At 45.3% G+C, this 16,786-nt stretch overlaps 1 protein-coding gene across 1 annotated transcript in view; it reads left to right on the top strand.

Annotated features, from left to right (window-relative positions):
* IL12RB1 (interleukin 12 receptor subunit beta 1) overlaps positions 1-12,703 on the top strand; it is a 448,922-nt gene extending 436,219 nt beyond the window's left edge. Inside the window, exon 17 of the mRNA XM_069649246.1 lies at positions 11,444-12,703. Within this exon, the coding sequence (XP_069505347.1) occupies positions 11,444-12,040 (597 nt within the window). The 3' untranslated portion in view covers positions 12,041-12,703. The remainder of the gene's footprint in view (positions 1-11,443) is intronic.
* The last annotated feature ends 4,083 nt before the right edge of the window (positions 12,704-16,786 follow it).

Raw genomic sequence — 16,786 nt, 5'->3', positions numbered from 1 at the left:
AATGTCTTAGGGATTTCTATGTTCAATTATTTTACTAAGGGGGAGGGTTGTTTCTGGCATTATTGTACTTCTTTGTGTAGTGTGACATTTTTTTCAAAATGTTGTTTGTTGGCTTTCTTCATTTGTCTGGATATGCTGTTTTGGTAGTTCCTTTTGTCAGATTGTTTTGGATCTGGTATTCCATTAGTAACTTTGTGTTGATAGTTCAACTGTATGGTCTGTTTGTGGTTCAGGTCAAATGAGCATATGATGGCAAGGGTATGCCCCTTTTCCGGTGTAGTTTTGATAATCTAGGGTTTGAAGCATACATTGTTCATGGTCTGGGTTAATTGTTTGTCATTTGTATTATCTGGTTGGATGAGCATTGGGTAAGATCCCGAATTACAATAACTTTATTGGATGAGATTTTATTTACACTTTTGACTAGATGAGTCTTTCGTGACAAGATAGTACAAGCAATAAAAACATACAGTTTGAAACAATCGTTTAGTACAATTAATTTAGTAAAAACATTAAAGTATGACAAAAGAAATATTAGAGAAAATGGAGCCAGATCTATTGTGGGCTCAGGACTCAAAAAAACGTAACAGGTGAGAGCTGGTAACAGTCCATCTAGGTTCATGTCTATGCTCGCAGCCCCAAGGGCCTCACCTAGACACATTTGATACTGGCCTCCCAGGGCATCGTCTTGATTATCCAAAAGTCCTTCTGTTCATAGAAGAGATAAGATGCGTTGGACCCTAGAAGAGTCATTAGCAGGACATACGCATAAAAAAACGGGCAAATCCTGGGGTATGACCTGACAATTTCACATGCTTAGCAAAGTTATCTTGGTGCTCAATTTCAGCATAAAAATGGAATGTGTCTGTGCAGTAGTGAAGTCTCTTTCTATAATGGGATTATCAATCTGCCAATGGAAATCATTCAACAGCTGAAACTGCAGTAAACTGAGCAGCTAGATTAGCACTCAGTCTAAATGCATCTGATGACATTAATCCTGTTCTGCAGTACTTAAACTGACTCTCAATAGAGCCAAGGGTCACCTTCAAGACTATATGCCTGATACACAGATCATACTGGCCATGAGGTATCCATATAATGTATTACACTACTTCAAGTGGCCTTCGAAGCCAGGATCCTATAACAAAGTTAAACCAATCCCATCCTCATTCAATGAAAAACATCTGAACGGAAAAGTTTTTAATAAAGCTTGGCTCTGTTGTGAGGTAACTGTAAGCCAGATGTGCCCTTCAAGGGCACGTCATGTTGGTAAGAAGAGGAGGAGAAAGGTGAAGGGAAGTTAGTTAAATAAAGTAATTGAAACTTTGAGCACATCTCTGTGGCTCCTTTCTGTGTGGTGTATATGAGCCCTCCAACAACTGGCGACGAGAGGGAAACAAAATGGTTTCCGTGAGCAGCATTGTCCCCTGCATCCTCCAGAAGGTTGTGAGTAGCACAGCTCTCCTCCGTGTCCTGTCAGCTTCCCTCCAGCATCTCGAAATTTGTTGGCACATCCTCTCCATTTCCACTGTGGCATGAACACTGTGGCCTGCTTCCTCTGCAGTGAACACCACATCCTGGCCAGTACAGCGGCTGGGGTACCTGTTGGGATCCAGCCCAAATCGCAGGCAGTGCGTCCCACCATCTGCCTGCCCTCCGCCGAGACAGCGCTGCCGGCACGTTCCACATGCACCGTTGTGCGCACATCGCGAGGCCTCGTTTCTACTCGTGAATACGGCAATACTGTCTGGAGGCCTCCCCCAGGCATGGCAGCCCTGCGCAGCAGTGTTACACTGCCCATGTTCATGCTTTAGGGCCTGCAGGCCAAGTGTACAAGCTAATGTGGACATCCGGCGAATAACTCAGTAAAAATATATATATTTATAGAAAGAAGGAAATTAAGTAAAACACCACCACTACAAGTGCAGGGTTAGGTCAACACCATACCCCCAGCATAGCCATCAGAAAATTGAAGGAGCGTTGACTGTGGACCCCTGAATTTGCGCTACTAGTCCATGATACATGGCAATGGGACTGTGACTGCAGCATACCACCAGTGACCCAGGCGCCCAGCAGAATGACAGATCACACCAACACATTCGCACAGGGATTGCAAGAAGTGGCAAGTGCAGCCCAGTGAGCCACAGACCAAGTTACCTTGCAAGGGAGAGTGGAGTATAGCCGCCAGGTGCGCATAGTGATCTGCAAGGCGCTATCATGGTGCACCAGGCAAGACACAGGGCTGGGTTTTCTAAGAAAACCTTGCCCATTCACCCTCCTACCACAACATGCCAAGGGGGCATGGTGGACTGAATGGGTTGAGGAATTTGACGACTTCATCAGAGCTGAAGGGGAGAAGAAATAGCCAGTCCTAAAATAAATGTTCATTAACTTTGCTGGTAAAGAGATAAGATGATCCCAGCTGGGGAGAAGACCTCCTATGGTGAACTTGTATCAGTGTTGAACAAGAAGCTGCTGACACAGCCCCATAGAGACTACAAAAGATATGTATTCAATCAATGTCGACAGTCCTCCCACGAAACTGTGGAGGAGTTCATCACCCGTCTTAATCAGAAGTTGGCCCACTGCAAATTTTCAGATTTCTCCGATGATGAGGTGATCCAACCTCGCGTCATAGAGGGCTATGTGTCATCTGCCCTGCGGAGGCAGCTCCCGAAGAAGCAGCTCCTGAGGAAGCCTTTAACTATGGATTAAGTCAGAGAGACTGTGAAATGGCATGAGTTGAAATCCAGGCGACCGCCATGGAGACACTGAAGAAAAGAAACTAAAAGAATGAGATAGTGGCAGTGTTCTCGACATCTAGGCACATGGAAAGAGGCCCTGGTGTCAGCCCATCCATGTCGAGAGGCCCGCAGAGAGATGGTTACATGCATGTGCGCATGGGTCCTCGCCCTCAGAGACTATGCTACCAATATGGCCCGTCATTCCCGCCCTCAGGTATGTGCCCGGCCATCAGCCAACAATGCTCAAAGTGTGGCCGTGGAGGCCATTTACACACCATCTGTCGGGAGGGGAGACATTACCACCACGACAACATTCACAAGTGATGCCCACTGCGTGGTGCCCGCAGACCATATCAAACCTACAACAACAGTGGAGACCAACACGCTTTAACCCGCAGCTGCCAAGGAGAATGATTAAGGCGATGTACCAGTCATGAATATGGAGAGCTCCCGAGTGAAGGCCAGCTGCTGCAAGCAGGATATGGCCCGGACCGGTATGAGTGCCCAGGAGACTACAGTAAATATGACAACTACGCACAGGAACCATACCCGGAGTACGCTGACGAGTTTGTCAATCTGATGCACGGGGTGCAAGAGTGAATGGATGTAATGGTGAAGATGGGGGAGGCACCATTGTCAACATTATGGTGCAGTAGGAGTTCCTACAAACGGGACAGGAATGATCCAACACAGTCCAAGGTATGCATCTTTCTGTTGGTAGCAAACCAACATGCTGCTGCCATCACTTGGACAGTTTCAGAGGACGCTATCACACAATATCAAGATGACCAACACCACGATCCACATGCTAAAGAGCCCAGTGAGTGGTAAGTGTTTGCTCAGTGAAGGAGCTTAGTTTTATAGACATTCACTTCCAGGAAAATGATGTAGTCTGTTGCAGTGCAGACATTTTTCAGGAGGCCATCAGGCAACTGCTGATCCTTGTAAGGTTGGCATTTAACTACTCTGATGACATTAGATGTATATGGGATGTCCCAAGAATAGCTTGATCAGGCCCTCATGGCAGTGTGTGACATCCCGAGTAAGGCTGGGCTTACATTGAACTATGAAAGTGCAACATCAGCAATGACAGGCTATGATTCTACGGCCACATATTTTCCAGCCAGGGAATGCAACCGGACCTGGAAAAGGTATGCGCCAGTAGAGATCTCCTTCTGCAGGCACAAGTGGCAGATGTGAGGTCATTTCTAAGGATGGCAGGGTACTGTGCCCGGGAATCTTCCAAGAAATGCAATCACAACTGAACCATTATGGAGAGACTTGCAGAAAGATGAGCCATTCCACTGGCCAAAAGAATGTCACAGTGCATTTGAAACCATCAAGGCAGTGCTGGCAAGCGTAGCACATCTAGCCTACTTCAACCCAACATGGCACATTGAGATTGTGATTGATGCCAGTCCCATTGGGCCGGGGTCCATCCTCACCCAACGTGAACAGCACGAGGTACCGGCGAGATTTATAGTGGCCTATGCCAGCCGTGCTCTATCTCAGATAGAAAGTGCATACTCGCAAGCAGAGAAAGAAAGTTTGGATGCTTTCTGGGCATGCAAGTACTTTCACCACTTTGTGATTGGAAAGAGGTTCACGCTTCTAACTGACCACCAAGCCCTCCTGTCATTGGCAACCTGAAGATGAATATGCTGCCTAGGATAGAGAGGTGGGCATCCGCCTCCAGGAATACGATTACAACATCCTCCACAGACCAGGAGGGGACAACAACTCAGCCGACTACATCTCGCTGTACCCAAGCCCCAGGCTACAGGCATCGAGAGAAGGGGACACAGAGTATCTCTGCCATGTCACTGAGTAGGTAATGCTGCCGGCACTGACCATGGAGGAACTAACACAGGCGTCACATGTGGACCTGTCTATCAGTATGGCCAGACAACTGACGAATACCATCAAGTGGAGGGGCTTCAAGTGACTGCTTTATGGCACAGAGCCAACAGGCAGGAAAAGGAATGGATGGCAACAGTGTGCGCAGAGCTAGCTGTCTCTGAACAGGGGATATTACTGCAAGGGTGTCGCCTTGTGATACCGTCCTCCCTGCGGAGTGGCCTGGAGCTTCTTGCACATGAAGGACACTGTGGGTCAAGGAGACCACGAAGATGCTCAGACAGACTGTGTGGTTCCTATTCATGGATGCCATGGTAGAGGAGGCAGTCAGGCAATGCTTCACATGCCAATGTGCGGCTTAGAGCGATCTGCCGCTCCCCTATAAGTGACAGTTATTCCTGAGAAGGTGTGGCAGAGGGTTGCAATGGACTTTTTTACGGACCGTTAGAAACCAAAGACTACCTGTTTGTGATTATAGACACGTTTTTAGGGTTTCCATTTGTGAAGAGGATTGCCTCCACAGCATTCACCCAGGTGGTGGGGGGAATCCACGAGGTCTTCAGTGAATGGGGCATTCCACACATGGTGAAAAAGGACAATGGTCCACCGATCAATGGCCAGGAGTTCCACAAATTTGTGAAACTCCTAGGGATTGTACATCAGAAGATAACCCTGCTGTGGCCTCAGGCTAACGGCATGGCGGAACAGTTCATGTCATCCATAAAGAGGACAATACAGAAGTCTATAATGGAAGGTATACCAGCACAGCAGTCTATATGTCAAATGTCGCGCCACTACAGGAATACGCCACACACTGGTGACCTGATGAAGGCTACAAAACAAAAACACGACTACCGCAAGCTGAAGGAATTAATCTGGCTCAGTCAGGAGAAGTCGAAATCAAGGAACCCGACATACGAGAAAGAGAGATGCCTGAGAGAAGGAAATGGCCAAGAGTGAACCGACTCAGCGAGACGACGAAAATGAAGGTCTTCAATGAAGGAGAGGAGGTTCTGGCAAAGCAAAGGGTACAAAGGAAGACAGACTCGAGATACGAGTGCATTACATTCCAGGAGACAGGAGTGAAAGGGACAATGGTCACTACCACCATTCTTCAAGCACCTCATAACTGGGAACTAGGGTTGTAATGGTATTACGGTATACCGTTAAAGATACCGTGAACCACTTAATTGAACAATAATAACCGTCACATTGTTTATACCGGTATACCGTTCATACCGTTAAGTGTGCTTTTCAATCTGATTTGGAAATGCTGCAGTAAGCAAGTTCTGCGCAGTCTTGGTCTTGCACTGTTGGATGTGCCGTCTGCCAAGTAGTTTCAGTTTGAGCAGTTTTTAATGCCATTCCATAAACCACACGTGCCTGACACAAAATCAACATGTTAGCAATAGGAAGAATAAATACAGTGCCAAGAAGGAAAGGGGTTTACTTTTTTTTATTTACATTTTTTTTTTAAAGCGCTCACACAGCCCCAGGGCATCGAGGCGCTGTTAAAGAAATTGGTTTTGTTTATTTTGTTGCGTAATTGTTTGTGTCTTAGTTGCGCATTTATAACGTGCTTAAACACCCAGAGGTTTCTAAGCGCGACCCAGGGATCGAACCTGTGCTGCTTTGTGTCGTCTTGCTTCCAAGGCACGCACGTTGCCGCTGAGCTATCCTCCCGGGACTTTTGGTTGGCGGCTTTGGGGTTTATATATTTATAATGGATAATGTTTTCTAAACATATGACAATGGCGGATTTCCCTGGTTCTATCATTGAATTTACATATAATAAGTCGCACTGCGAAATGTAATCATCTCTGTGGGTATTCCCTGCTGCCATACCAAAGGGTAACATGTCCGTGATTACTGAACACCTTTTGGCCCAGAAGTAAACTAAAGGCTGTAACGTAAAGAGAGAGTGCGTGTGCGTGTGTGTGTGTATGCGCACAAGCGTATACTACCATCGGACTCCATTGATCTGTGGCATGCAGATTATCAATATGGCAACATGTTCATCTTCACCAGTAGCCAGTGGGGGAGCTAAAAGCCTAAATGACCACTTAAGAAAAGCTATTCAGTTTGCTTTGCCAGTCGCAGCAGGGCCCCCACCTCCCCCTCCTCTCCACACGTGCGTTTGTGTTTGGTGCAAGCAAGGGGTGGCATTTCAGTGGAAAGTATGTTGAAAAGCCCAATTCTGGCCCTGGGTGCATGGTTTTGTTTGTGATGATAAATCTGACAATTTATGACCTTTTAGAAAATATTTGTTAAGATTAGTTAACTCCACCTGCTATACCGCGATAACCATGATATACCGTCATTTGGCAAGAAGGTTATTGTACCGTCATAAAACTAATACCGTAACACCCCTACTGGGAACAAGAGCGTGTCGGGCCAAGAACGGACGGTGATGCAGACTACACAAAAGACGACAAGGGATGAAGGGGGATTGTACAGCAGGAAAGTACAGTGTGCCCGGAAGCTGAAACTGAGAAAGACGACTGGCCGAGACGAACCATCAAAAGGCCCAGCAGACTCATTGAAGAGATATGAGATGGACGTAAGGAGATAAGCGAAGGGACGGTGTTACGAGGGAACTGATTGCCAGAGGTGCCCTTTAGGGACACGTCATGTGGGGAGGTAGAGGAGGAGCTCGGGGAGGGGGGAGTTAGTGAAAAAAGTAATTGAAATGGTTAACACATCTATGTGTCTCCTTCTTGTGAGGCTGATATGAGCCCTCCTACAGGCTCTAGGAATGCACAAAAGCAAGACTGCAACTGGATTACTTTACAATTGAATGACACCAGTCCTCTTTTCGACAAACCTCCATAGCATGAAACAATAGAACTGGAATGTAATCTGCTCTGTAGTGGCAAACATATGTGTATACTTTCAGATCTATTCCCTGCCACATATCCTCTCCATTTTCACCTGTTAGCACCCTCAAGAGTCTAACAAGCTGTGTGTGGAGTGTAGGAAATAAAGTATACAAGAGGTAAAGTACCCCTTACCGTATATTACAAGGGTATTGCAAGTAAATGAGGTGATCTGCTACTAAATAGACAAGTGAGGCCAAAGACTGAGTTTCTTTTAAGGTCTCAGAATTCCAATGTGACTTGCAATCTTCTTGTCAGGAAGATGGTCATAAAACGCAACGAGAGAGGAATCGGGTGGAATGTCAATGAGGCAAATTAGGTGGTGACAGAAGGATCTGGAGAGAGAGTTTGAGGGAAGGAGTGGGAGAGGTACTCCTAGGAAAGGAAAGCATGTGAATGGATTAATGCCGTTTGTTGGGGTAGCTAGACCATAGGCGAGATGTTGAGGGGAAAAAGAGACCCTGGAGTAGGTGGCTGGATAGCCAGGATCATGGGGAAGAGGAAGATGGTCAGAGGCCTTGTGAGAACCCTGTTGAGATGTAGGGAAACCTCCAGCCTTCCTGTGGCTACGCTCCTTACTGGAAGAATCGCCACTTGCAAACTCTGAAGTCCAGAACTATTCGCTTAATGGAATTTGTTTTAACGCACCCGGGATAAACCTTGCCATGGATTTATTGAAATCTGGAATAACTTTTGTTTGAACTCTTTCTCCTGCAGCTCGAGGCCTTGTGTTTGGACACCATTTTACCTTGCCCAGGAAACACTTTCTTTTATACCACTCTGAAGTATTTACCCTCACCCTATATCCTGGGGAAAGCCCATTCTGGAAACTTTAGATTAGTACAGACCCTACCAGTTAGTTATTTTGGCCACACCAGCTACATGCTCCCTAGTAAGCCATTGTTGAGCATAGTCTTTGTCCTTTTACTGTGTCTGTCCCAGCCACCCACCTGGTATCTTATATTCCTAACTGTTTTTAAATTGAGAAAGTGGTAGCGAGTTGGAGCACGAATTACCCATTTTCAAGGAAAGGTTTGCCAAACGAAGTGTGTTATTTTAGTGGGCTAGCCGATAATAAACACTCAATTGATAACTAAACTAAGACACAGGTCGGTCGGCTGTCCATCACCATGCCAACAGCCTTACTCTGCCAATGCTTCTTTCACGAATAAAAGTTCTTGAAAGTGCCTGTATATCAGAATTGTGAATTCTCATTGAAGTGATTGCAATCATGATTTTGCTGTAAGCTTTGTTGCCGGTTTGGTGTCCAGTGTGATGGAAAGTCAGACACGTTGCTCTTCCCATTGGCTGCTGTCACTCTTCCCTTTTGTGCAGTTTTTGCTCCACTCTATTGGCCAATTCAGCCATTACCCTTCTGCATTTTATTCAATTGCCTTCTCCTTACACTCCTGGTCTGCTCCTATGCTCCGGAGCGTCCCTTTGGTATGCAGTGATAAAATCGCGGCAAAAATGTCAGCAGTTCAGAAAATCACGGCAAAAATGCTGTGGTTTGACAAGGTAAAGGTGTACTCCATTATACCATTCAAGGGGACCGGAGGATGCGGGAGTGTCCCCTGCTCCCCTTAAATGGTATAATGGGTCCTGGGGTTGCTGGGGTGTCTCCCATATCCTTTACATGGATTGCGGCGTCAAAACCACTGCCTTTTTGACGCAATATTTTGTGTCCACAGCCATTTTTGTGGCGATTTTAAGACATGGAACCGGACCTTCGTGTTATCACAGGTCAGCGTTTTTTTCTCCTTAGTCCAGTGCTCTGCAAACTTTCTTCTGCTGAGCCCCCTGGGTTAACAATATTTTAAGCTAGCCCCTGCCCCAAATGCCATATCTGCTTATATTTCCTGTTATCTATTACCCTTTGGAAGATCCTCACACCCCCTCTTTGACATTCTCCAGGACCCCCAAGGGGTACAGACCCACAATTTGAAGACCGCTGCTTTAGTCGGAGAGGGTAATCGCTGATACTGCACTCTCCATCCTTCCCAAATGCCCAACCCCCAGGGCTGGACCAGTTTTGCTTCAGGCAATGCCCCCGGCCGCCCTCAATTCACCCTCTCATTTAGTCCTTACTGATTGGTTTGGGCTATTAGGTGGCATGTGCACTACATAAATATAATCCGAAACTATTGCACTGGAGTGCAGCTAGGGAGCAATGGCATTTGAGGGGGACATACAGCTCGTTGGTGTTATTTTGTCATTTGCCCACCCATTGACTGCCCATGGCCATGCAAATCTCTATGGCCATTCCCACCCGGCACCTGCCCCTCCCTGCCTAAATCATCTCCTCGTGGGACTTTTTGAGCTTGCGTTATTCAAGCCTTACCATCAAACTGTTTACTCAAAGTGCCTGCCAGTGTTTTATCAAAGCAGTCTTCTAGGAGTTAATGGCTTAATTGGAGCTGCAAGCCCACTTTTGGTGGAATAAAAATGTCTAAACAAGGTCTGCCTTCAGCCACTCACTTTATTACTGCTGTGTGCATCCTTCACGGAAGTCCTTTTAAAAACAGGCATTGGCAAAGTCAAACGTTTTGGCTTGTGTAAAAGGATTAGGCATTTGACAGGCACCATTTTCTCACCTGCTACTATAAATGCCCAGTTGCTACACTTTAAAGCTCTATGTATAGTTCATCGTGCCCTCCACGATCAGGGAGCCGAATACCTCCAAGCTAAGTTTACCCGCTATCTTCCCAAGCGCAGTTTGCGTTCCATTTCGGCCAATCGTTTGGTGGTTCCGATCTACAAACGGGTTCGAGTGGGAGGCAGGGCTTTCTCCACCGTAGCGGCCATGCTATGGAATGACCTCCCCCTTTTTATTTTGAAAATGACTATCTAGCCTTTAGGAAGGCCGTTAAAACTCATCTGTTCTAGGCACTGCTGCTCGTAGTTTCTTTGTAGTCTCCCTCTTTTAGCGCCAAGATGCCCCTGGGCGGCTCTGCGCTCTATAATTAACGCTAACATAACTATCACTACAGCAGTGCCTGGCAGCTGCCTTTTCTATTCTGACACAAAAGCCAAAACTGTTTGCATTGCCAATGCTTGTTGAGCTTTTCATCAACATGTTTAGTTGTGAGTTCGTACACAACGCAACTCTACATGCTGAATTCGAGAGGCACACTCCAGATGGGGAATTCAATTGATCCCTTACGCAATTGGTTTGTTTGGGGCTTTGATATTACAGAGTAGGTCGGTTTACTTCCCAGCCAAAAAGGCAACCACTCGCTCATATTTCCTCCTTCGTACAAATGGAGAATATGCTCAGCGTCATGGGTGGCCGGGGGGAGTGGTGATCGATGCATCCAAATGTTTTAGAGTTCCTGAATCCCCAAGAGTACTCCACATCTACAGATACTCATAATGACTGCGGATACGCAAACAGCGTAGCAGAATGACTGAGGATACGCACACGGCGTAGCTGAATTACTGAGGATAGGCACGTAGCGTATTACATGCTGGCACAAAGCCATGATATTAGATTTGGGAATGGCATGGAAAGGTTTTGTGTTTCAAAGTTCCATAAAACACATTTCTTTAATATATCAAGAGAAATGGTGTTGTCACCATAACAGCAGCGAGAGAATGAGGAAGATGCATTGTAAGTGAACTGCATTGCAAGCAGTGGATTCCATTGGTGTTTATGGTCAGGATGGTGGGCAGGAAAGTGTGGGTCTTTGTTCATCCTTGTCAGAGTGCCTTATTTCACCTTCTGTATGATATGATATAATAAGTAATTTATAACGCGCCTGTACACAAGTGGCGCAGTGCACACACTGCAGTTCACAAGTTAAATCCCAGGGGTCCAGCTCACCATTTTATTCATGTGGTCAATCAAATTAAAATTATTGAGTTGAACAAGAGTAACATCTGTCAATTACAACTACTTCATATGCTGTGCTCATTATATAATTATGTTTAAATTAATAATGCACTCTTATTACTTTGTTCCTGCAGGTTTCTGCGCAAAAAGCTTTATTGTCGTCTTCAAGTTCTTCTGCAGAAGCCGGTGTTGGAGATAGGCTCATCATAGTCCGAAACGCAGAGACGGAAGTGTTCACGGCTGGTGACCCCAGGGAGGAAACTAGAAAGCCCCCCATGGCAATCTGCCCTCAGGGAAAGATGGAGAGTGAGTCTGGACAGTCCCACCACCGCCCAATGTCTGGAATCCACATGGAGGAGGAGGCTCTGACGACTCCATACAAAAGGCAGCAAGTGGTTGGCGGTTCACGGCCCGGCTCAGTATGTGAAATGGACTCGGATGGGGATGACTTGCCTTTCTCGTACAAGAGACAAATGGTTCTGGGTCCTGAGGAAGGGCCGGAACAAGATGAAGAGGAGCTGGTGGAAATCTGCAACTCTGTGGTGCACGTCAAGCTCGATGACACAGAAACTGAGACTGTGCACCTTTTTGAGGACAACGGCCTTCCAGTGACAGGATGGGATCCTTCCAATCGCCCTGTGAAACTCAAACTCATCACATGCAGCTCAAATGAGCAAATAAATCTCCAAAATTGGGGAAGACTGAAACTGTTAGTCATAGACCCTAATTAGAGAAATCACAATCTGTCAACATTGGATGAACATTTAAAGGGGTAGAAACATTTGACTCCCTAACAGAAGACTGCGTCCTGTAGGAGGTGACTAAAAAGAAAGCTATTAATAAGGATGATGGGAAATGGCCCATCCATGTGAAAACTCAATAACTTACCAAATGTAACTTGTTTGTTAGTATTTGTAGTAGAAACATCTTACACAATCATGCTCATTTGCCTAGATCAGGAGCATACAGCAGATGGCTTTATGTATCAGTGGTTAATAATGGCATCTGCCATGAAAAACCTGACTCAGACGTTGAGACCTTTAGAGCCGTGGTTCAACAGGGCAAATCACAGGTCCGTGGTTAGCTGAACTCCACACTAATCACTCTCTATCACCTTTGTGGAATTATTTGGGGATTAGGATGCCCTCTAGCTAATAAAACTAAAATGTTGCTTTTTGTGTCTATCCACATATGTATACTTATGTGTCTATTTTGCACACACACTGTGCCTTCAACCTTGGATACTTTTTAATAAGGCACAGGTGCTTTGTTAGAGGGACAGCATTTGATACCTTCAGGAAAACATTCTACCATTGGTCACAATTCAATTTTCTGAACCTGATCCGATTTTTATATGGTCATGTTTTAAGAGATTAGAACCCTTTCACACAGTTTTTATAGTAACCTCTTTTTGTCAAGTGATTTCCCAGTACGACTAATGTATTCATGTTATATTGTTTTTTCATCGTGTGTGGGTGGTGTTTTCATTTGATAGAGTTAAATGGACAACTCTGAACATCTCAATATCAATTACTTTGTATTAGAAAAATGCTTAGTGGACATTGTAATGTTGGTTTGAAAATCACGAATCAATTTCTACACACAACTTCTGCTGCTTAAAGGGTTACCGGGTACATATCACATACTCCTACTACTTGTTGGAAGGGTTACCACTTCAACACGCTCGTATTTTTTCACAAACATGATAATAGACAGTCACAAAATAGTCCATAGGCGCCCCTCTGCGAGAACGAACACAGCCCATTGACCTGTTCTTTGGGAAGGTACGCACTCGAGAGTCTGCAGCCACACTTTAGCTCACTGTACCTTTCACAGATGGGAAATATCAATTTGCATATCAGCCTTTGTCCCGCCCACATGGGCAGTCCAGCACCGAAATGCTATGGCATTTCCCTTCTGAACAAGAGTAGCAAAAGCAACCCCATACACGTGTTTCAGCCTTGTTGGGCCTCATCAGTGAGGTGGAGCTGTGCCTCTCTGAGCACAGTGAGCAAGGGGTCCACGTCTGGATGAGCCTAGGAAACTGAGGGTGACTAAACCTATGTCCCTTAAACAATCACAAAATAATCCATAGGCGCCCCTCTGCGAGAACGAACACAGCCCATTGACCTGTTCTTTGGGAAGGTACCCACTCGAGAGTCCGCAGCCACACTTTAGCTCACTGTACCTTTCACAGATGGGAAATATCCATTTGACAGATAATAGACAGCTATCTTAACAAAAATGTTTCTAGTGCCCTACAGAATTGGTAGAGAGTGTCCAAGGCCCCAATCTCTCTAGGAATACTTTTCCAGAGCCTTGGGCCGAAGACAGCAAATCTTCTATCCCCCCTTGATACACAGGCAGATGAGAGGATACTCAGAAGTAGTTGATCCTGTGATTGTAAGCACCTAAAAGGTTGATAGCGGCTAATCTTGTCCGTATGATAGTTCTGGGCTAATCCATTTTAGCATTTGAACATAAGGCACGCCAATTTAAAATTAATACGTTCTTCCACAGCTAGCCAGTGTAGTGCTCAGCAGGAGCAAGATACGTGGGCTGTTTTGCTCAGTCTACAGACAAATCCGACTGCCGCATTCTGTGCCTTGTGAAGCCTATAAAGTTGTTTTGCCTGAATGCCCATCAGCAGACTATTACAGTAGTCCAGGTGGGCATTAGTCAAAGCCCCCACCACCGTTGCATGATCTTCTTCTGGGATGTATTTCAAACCCTGCTGGTGTAGTCTGAATGAGTAAAAAATAGCCTGCAACCTGTCCTTCGCAGCCCAGGTTGTCTTGCCAGATACACCTCAGATACTTTACCTTAGAGGCAAAGCTCCGCCAAGCTCCCAAAAGGTTAGGAACTGGCTATTCGTTGAAATCTATGAGTAGGTGTTTAGTCCCAAACATGATAACTCTCTTATGGATGCATTCAGTTGAAGCTGGCTCGAAGACATCCACTCACTAATCTCTTGCAAGAAATGACTGACCCCAGAAAGGTTTTCTTCAAAATTACTTATTATTCTGGAAGCCTCTGCCTCGGAAATTTCCCCTACCTTGTGGTACAAATTAATTATTACTTTGATCGTACTGCCTTTGGTTATTCACCTATGGCATACCTGCTGTTTGCTGTGAACTCGACCCTTCTGCGCTAGTCAACATCGCCCCCTTTATCGTATCGTATTTTGACAATTTATTCTGCACTAATTTAGCTTCTTCACCTTTCCTAGTGCCATCTTTCTTTTGATTCTTCTCCTGCAAGAGGCTGCAGTAATGCACAATGGTCAGCTGAATTTCTGACCATGGCTTTGTTTCCATGCCCATTAACTTCTTGAGCTACTTTTGTACTGGCTCTGGCAGCTCTTGGCATAGTATATGCTAAAATACTGGTATAGATTTCCCCTAAGGCTCGCGACTCTCCAAAGACCATTGTTCTTGGAAAATTTGAATGTACACAAGAGGATCATCCCCTTCCTGCATCTTTTTCGTCATTATGGCTCCCATATTTGATGTATCCGGGCACAGCACTCTGAGTGCTTTGCAGACTGCCACTCTAAAGTTATTAAATGGTGCTCCATCGAGAGCTGTGATCTGCATAGTGACACTTGAGTATCCTGCTCTCGACCAAACATTGTCTGCTCTTTCCTCAAGAACAGCAGCTAAAAGACCTTTAATGTCTCCTGTAGCTAACGTGTTTACTCCTGTAATTTTTCTAACTCATGTATCCATTTCCTAGCGCCAGAGGTTAAGCTTGGGAGTTTACACCTTAAATTGTCCTTATCCATCTGTGGAAATGGTATATATTGTGGTCTGGCTCCTTTTTTCTCCAAAAAAGGAAACTGTGATATCCCAAATTCACACTCATCCCCCATCGTCTGTCTGTCCATAGCAGGGACAATGGTTCTAGACTGTTTCCTTCCTGGCAGTGATCTTAATCTGCTCACATAAGGTGGTGAGTCTCCCCTCTCACTATGGGATTACCCTCTAGGTTGATCAAGTCGCGGCAGAGATTCTGCGGCCTTCGATTTGGGTAGATCTAGATCTAACCATCTCACTTCCTTGTCCATCGGAGAACATCCCTTGGGACCACATGCATTACCAACCTCCTTCCTACTGAAGGTTTCATTGTCTTCGTCTGACATATCCTGTCCCCAACTTGTATGACTTCCCTCCTGCTCGTCTCTATTCAGAGTTAGTCTGTCTAAAGACATCTCTTTAGGCTCAAAACTACACAAACCTCCGACTCTGTCGTACGACTGCGTACTTTGAAGTCAATAATTTGTACCCTTTCCCTTCAGTTCCTTCTTACCCTCATATCATGATAGCCTTTATCGATTGCTTTCCCGATGCTTCTCTAGTCAAATTCATCTTTCGGTTTGCTCTAGACTTACCTGCCATTGGTTCATGTGCTCGGAAGAATTATTTTATGTCCTCCCATGCTACTACTGGATTAGGATCCATTAATTATTGTTCTTCACGCTCAATATCGTGTGCTATCTGCCTTCTCTTTCGTCTATTTCATCATCAAGCTCTCTTTTCTTCCTTGCTTCTTCTCTCCCTCTTTCTTCTTCCCTTCTTTTCATATCTCTTTCTAGTCTTTCTCGTTCTACGATTGCTCTATGTCTGTTGTCATATTTCCTGTGTTCTTCTGCCCTTTCTTGCTTTTTTAGTTGTTGATTCTGATACAACTGTTCTTGTCTTTGTCTATCCTTCCTTTTTGCCCCATCTTCTTTCACTCGTTCCTCTCTATCCCTATCTTTTCTGTCTTGTTCATCTCAATCTTTTCTTTGCCTTACATTAAGCTTGAGCAAAAGCTGACCACCCATCAATTCATTCTGTATGAGCGCTACCTCATCAGCCTTATCCTTTTCTCCCTTACATCACTTTATTTCTCTTCCTATATCTAAGGATTTACTTCTCTCCTTGTCCTTTCTCTCTTTGTCCCTTGAGACTTTAGAGATCAACGCTCTTTCAGGAATCTTCTCGCTACCCTTGTCGCTGCAATGCTGCTATACGCCCCTGCCACTGCCTTAATTTCTCTTAGTGGGTATACTCCATCATCTTTTATACTATCTCCTTTTACCATCTCCCTCTACTTCAGGTGTGACAGGGGAGCAGAAGGGTCCTCACCCCCATCTTTGCATATGTTAAGTATCCAGTCTTCAGGAAGAAGCTCTTCTCTTTCCTCCTGGTACATTTTCCAGAGCTCAGAGATTACTTGCCTTTTATCTAACATTTTTCCTGTGTATGCTGCATGCAAATATGTTGTCATGTGTTGCAATACTGCCTTTGAAAGTGATCCCCCTTGTGGCCATGGCATGAACATCTTGTCTGCGGTGTCTTTAACCTATTCCGCACTGTACTGTTTAAGCTTAGTTGCGTGTTTCGGCAACTGCTTGCATAGATGTGTAAGTCAAGTAATAGCCTCCCTTTTGACTCATCACACTTGACTGTCAATACTCACCTTTACACTTTGCA

Source organism: Ambystoma mexicanum, chromosome 1p, assembly GCF_040938575.1.
Source record: "Ambystoma mexicanum isolate Mex_15411 chromosome 1p, UKY_AmexF1_1, whole genome shotgun sequence".
Lineage (NCBI taxonomy): Eukaryota > Metazoa > Chordata > Amphibia > Caudata > Ambystomatidae > Ambystoma > Ambystoma mexicanum.
This window is presented reverse-complemented; position numbering and strand designations above follow the sequence as displayed.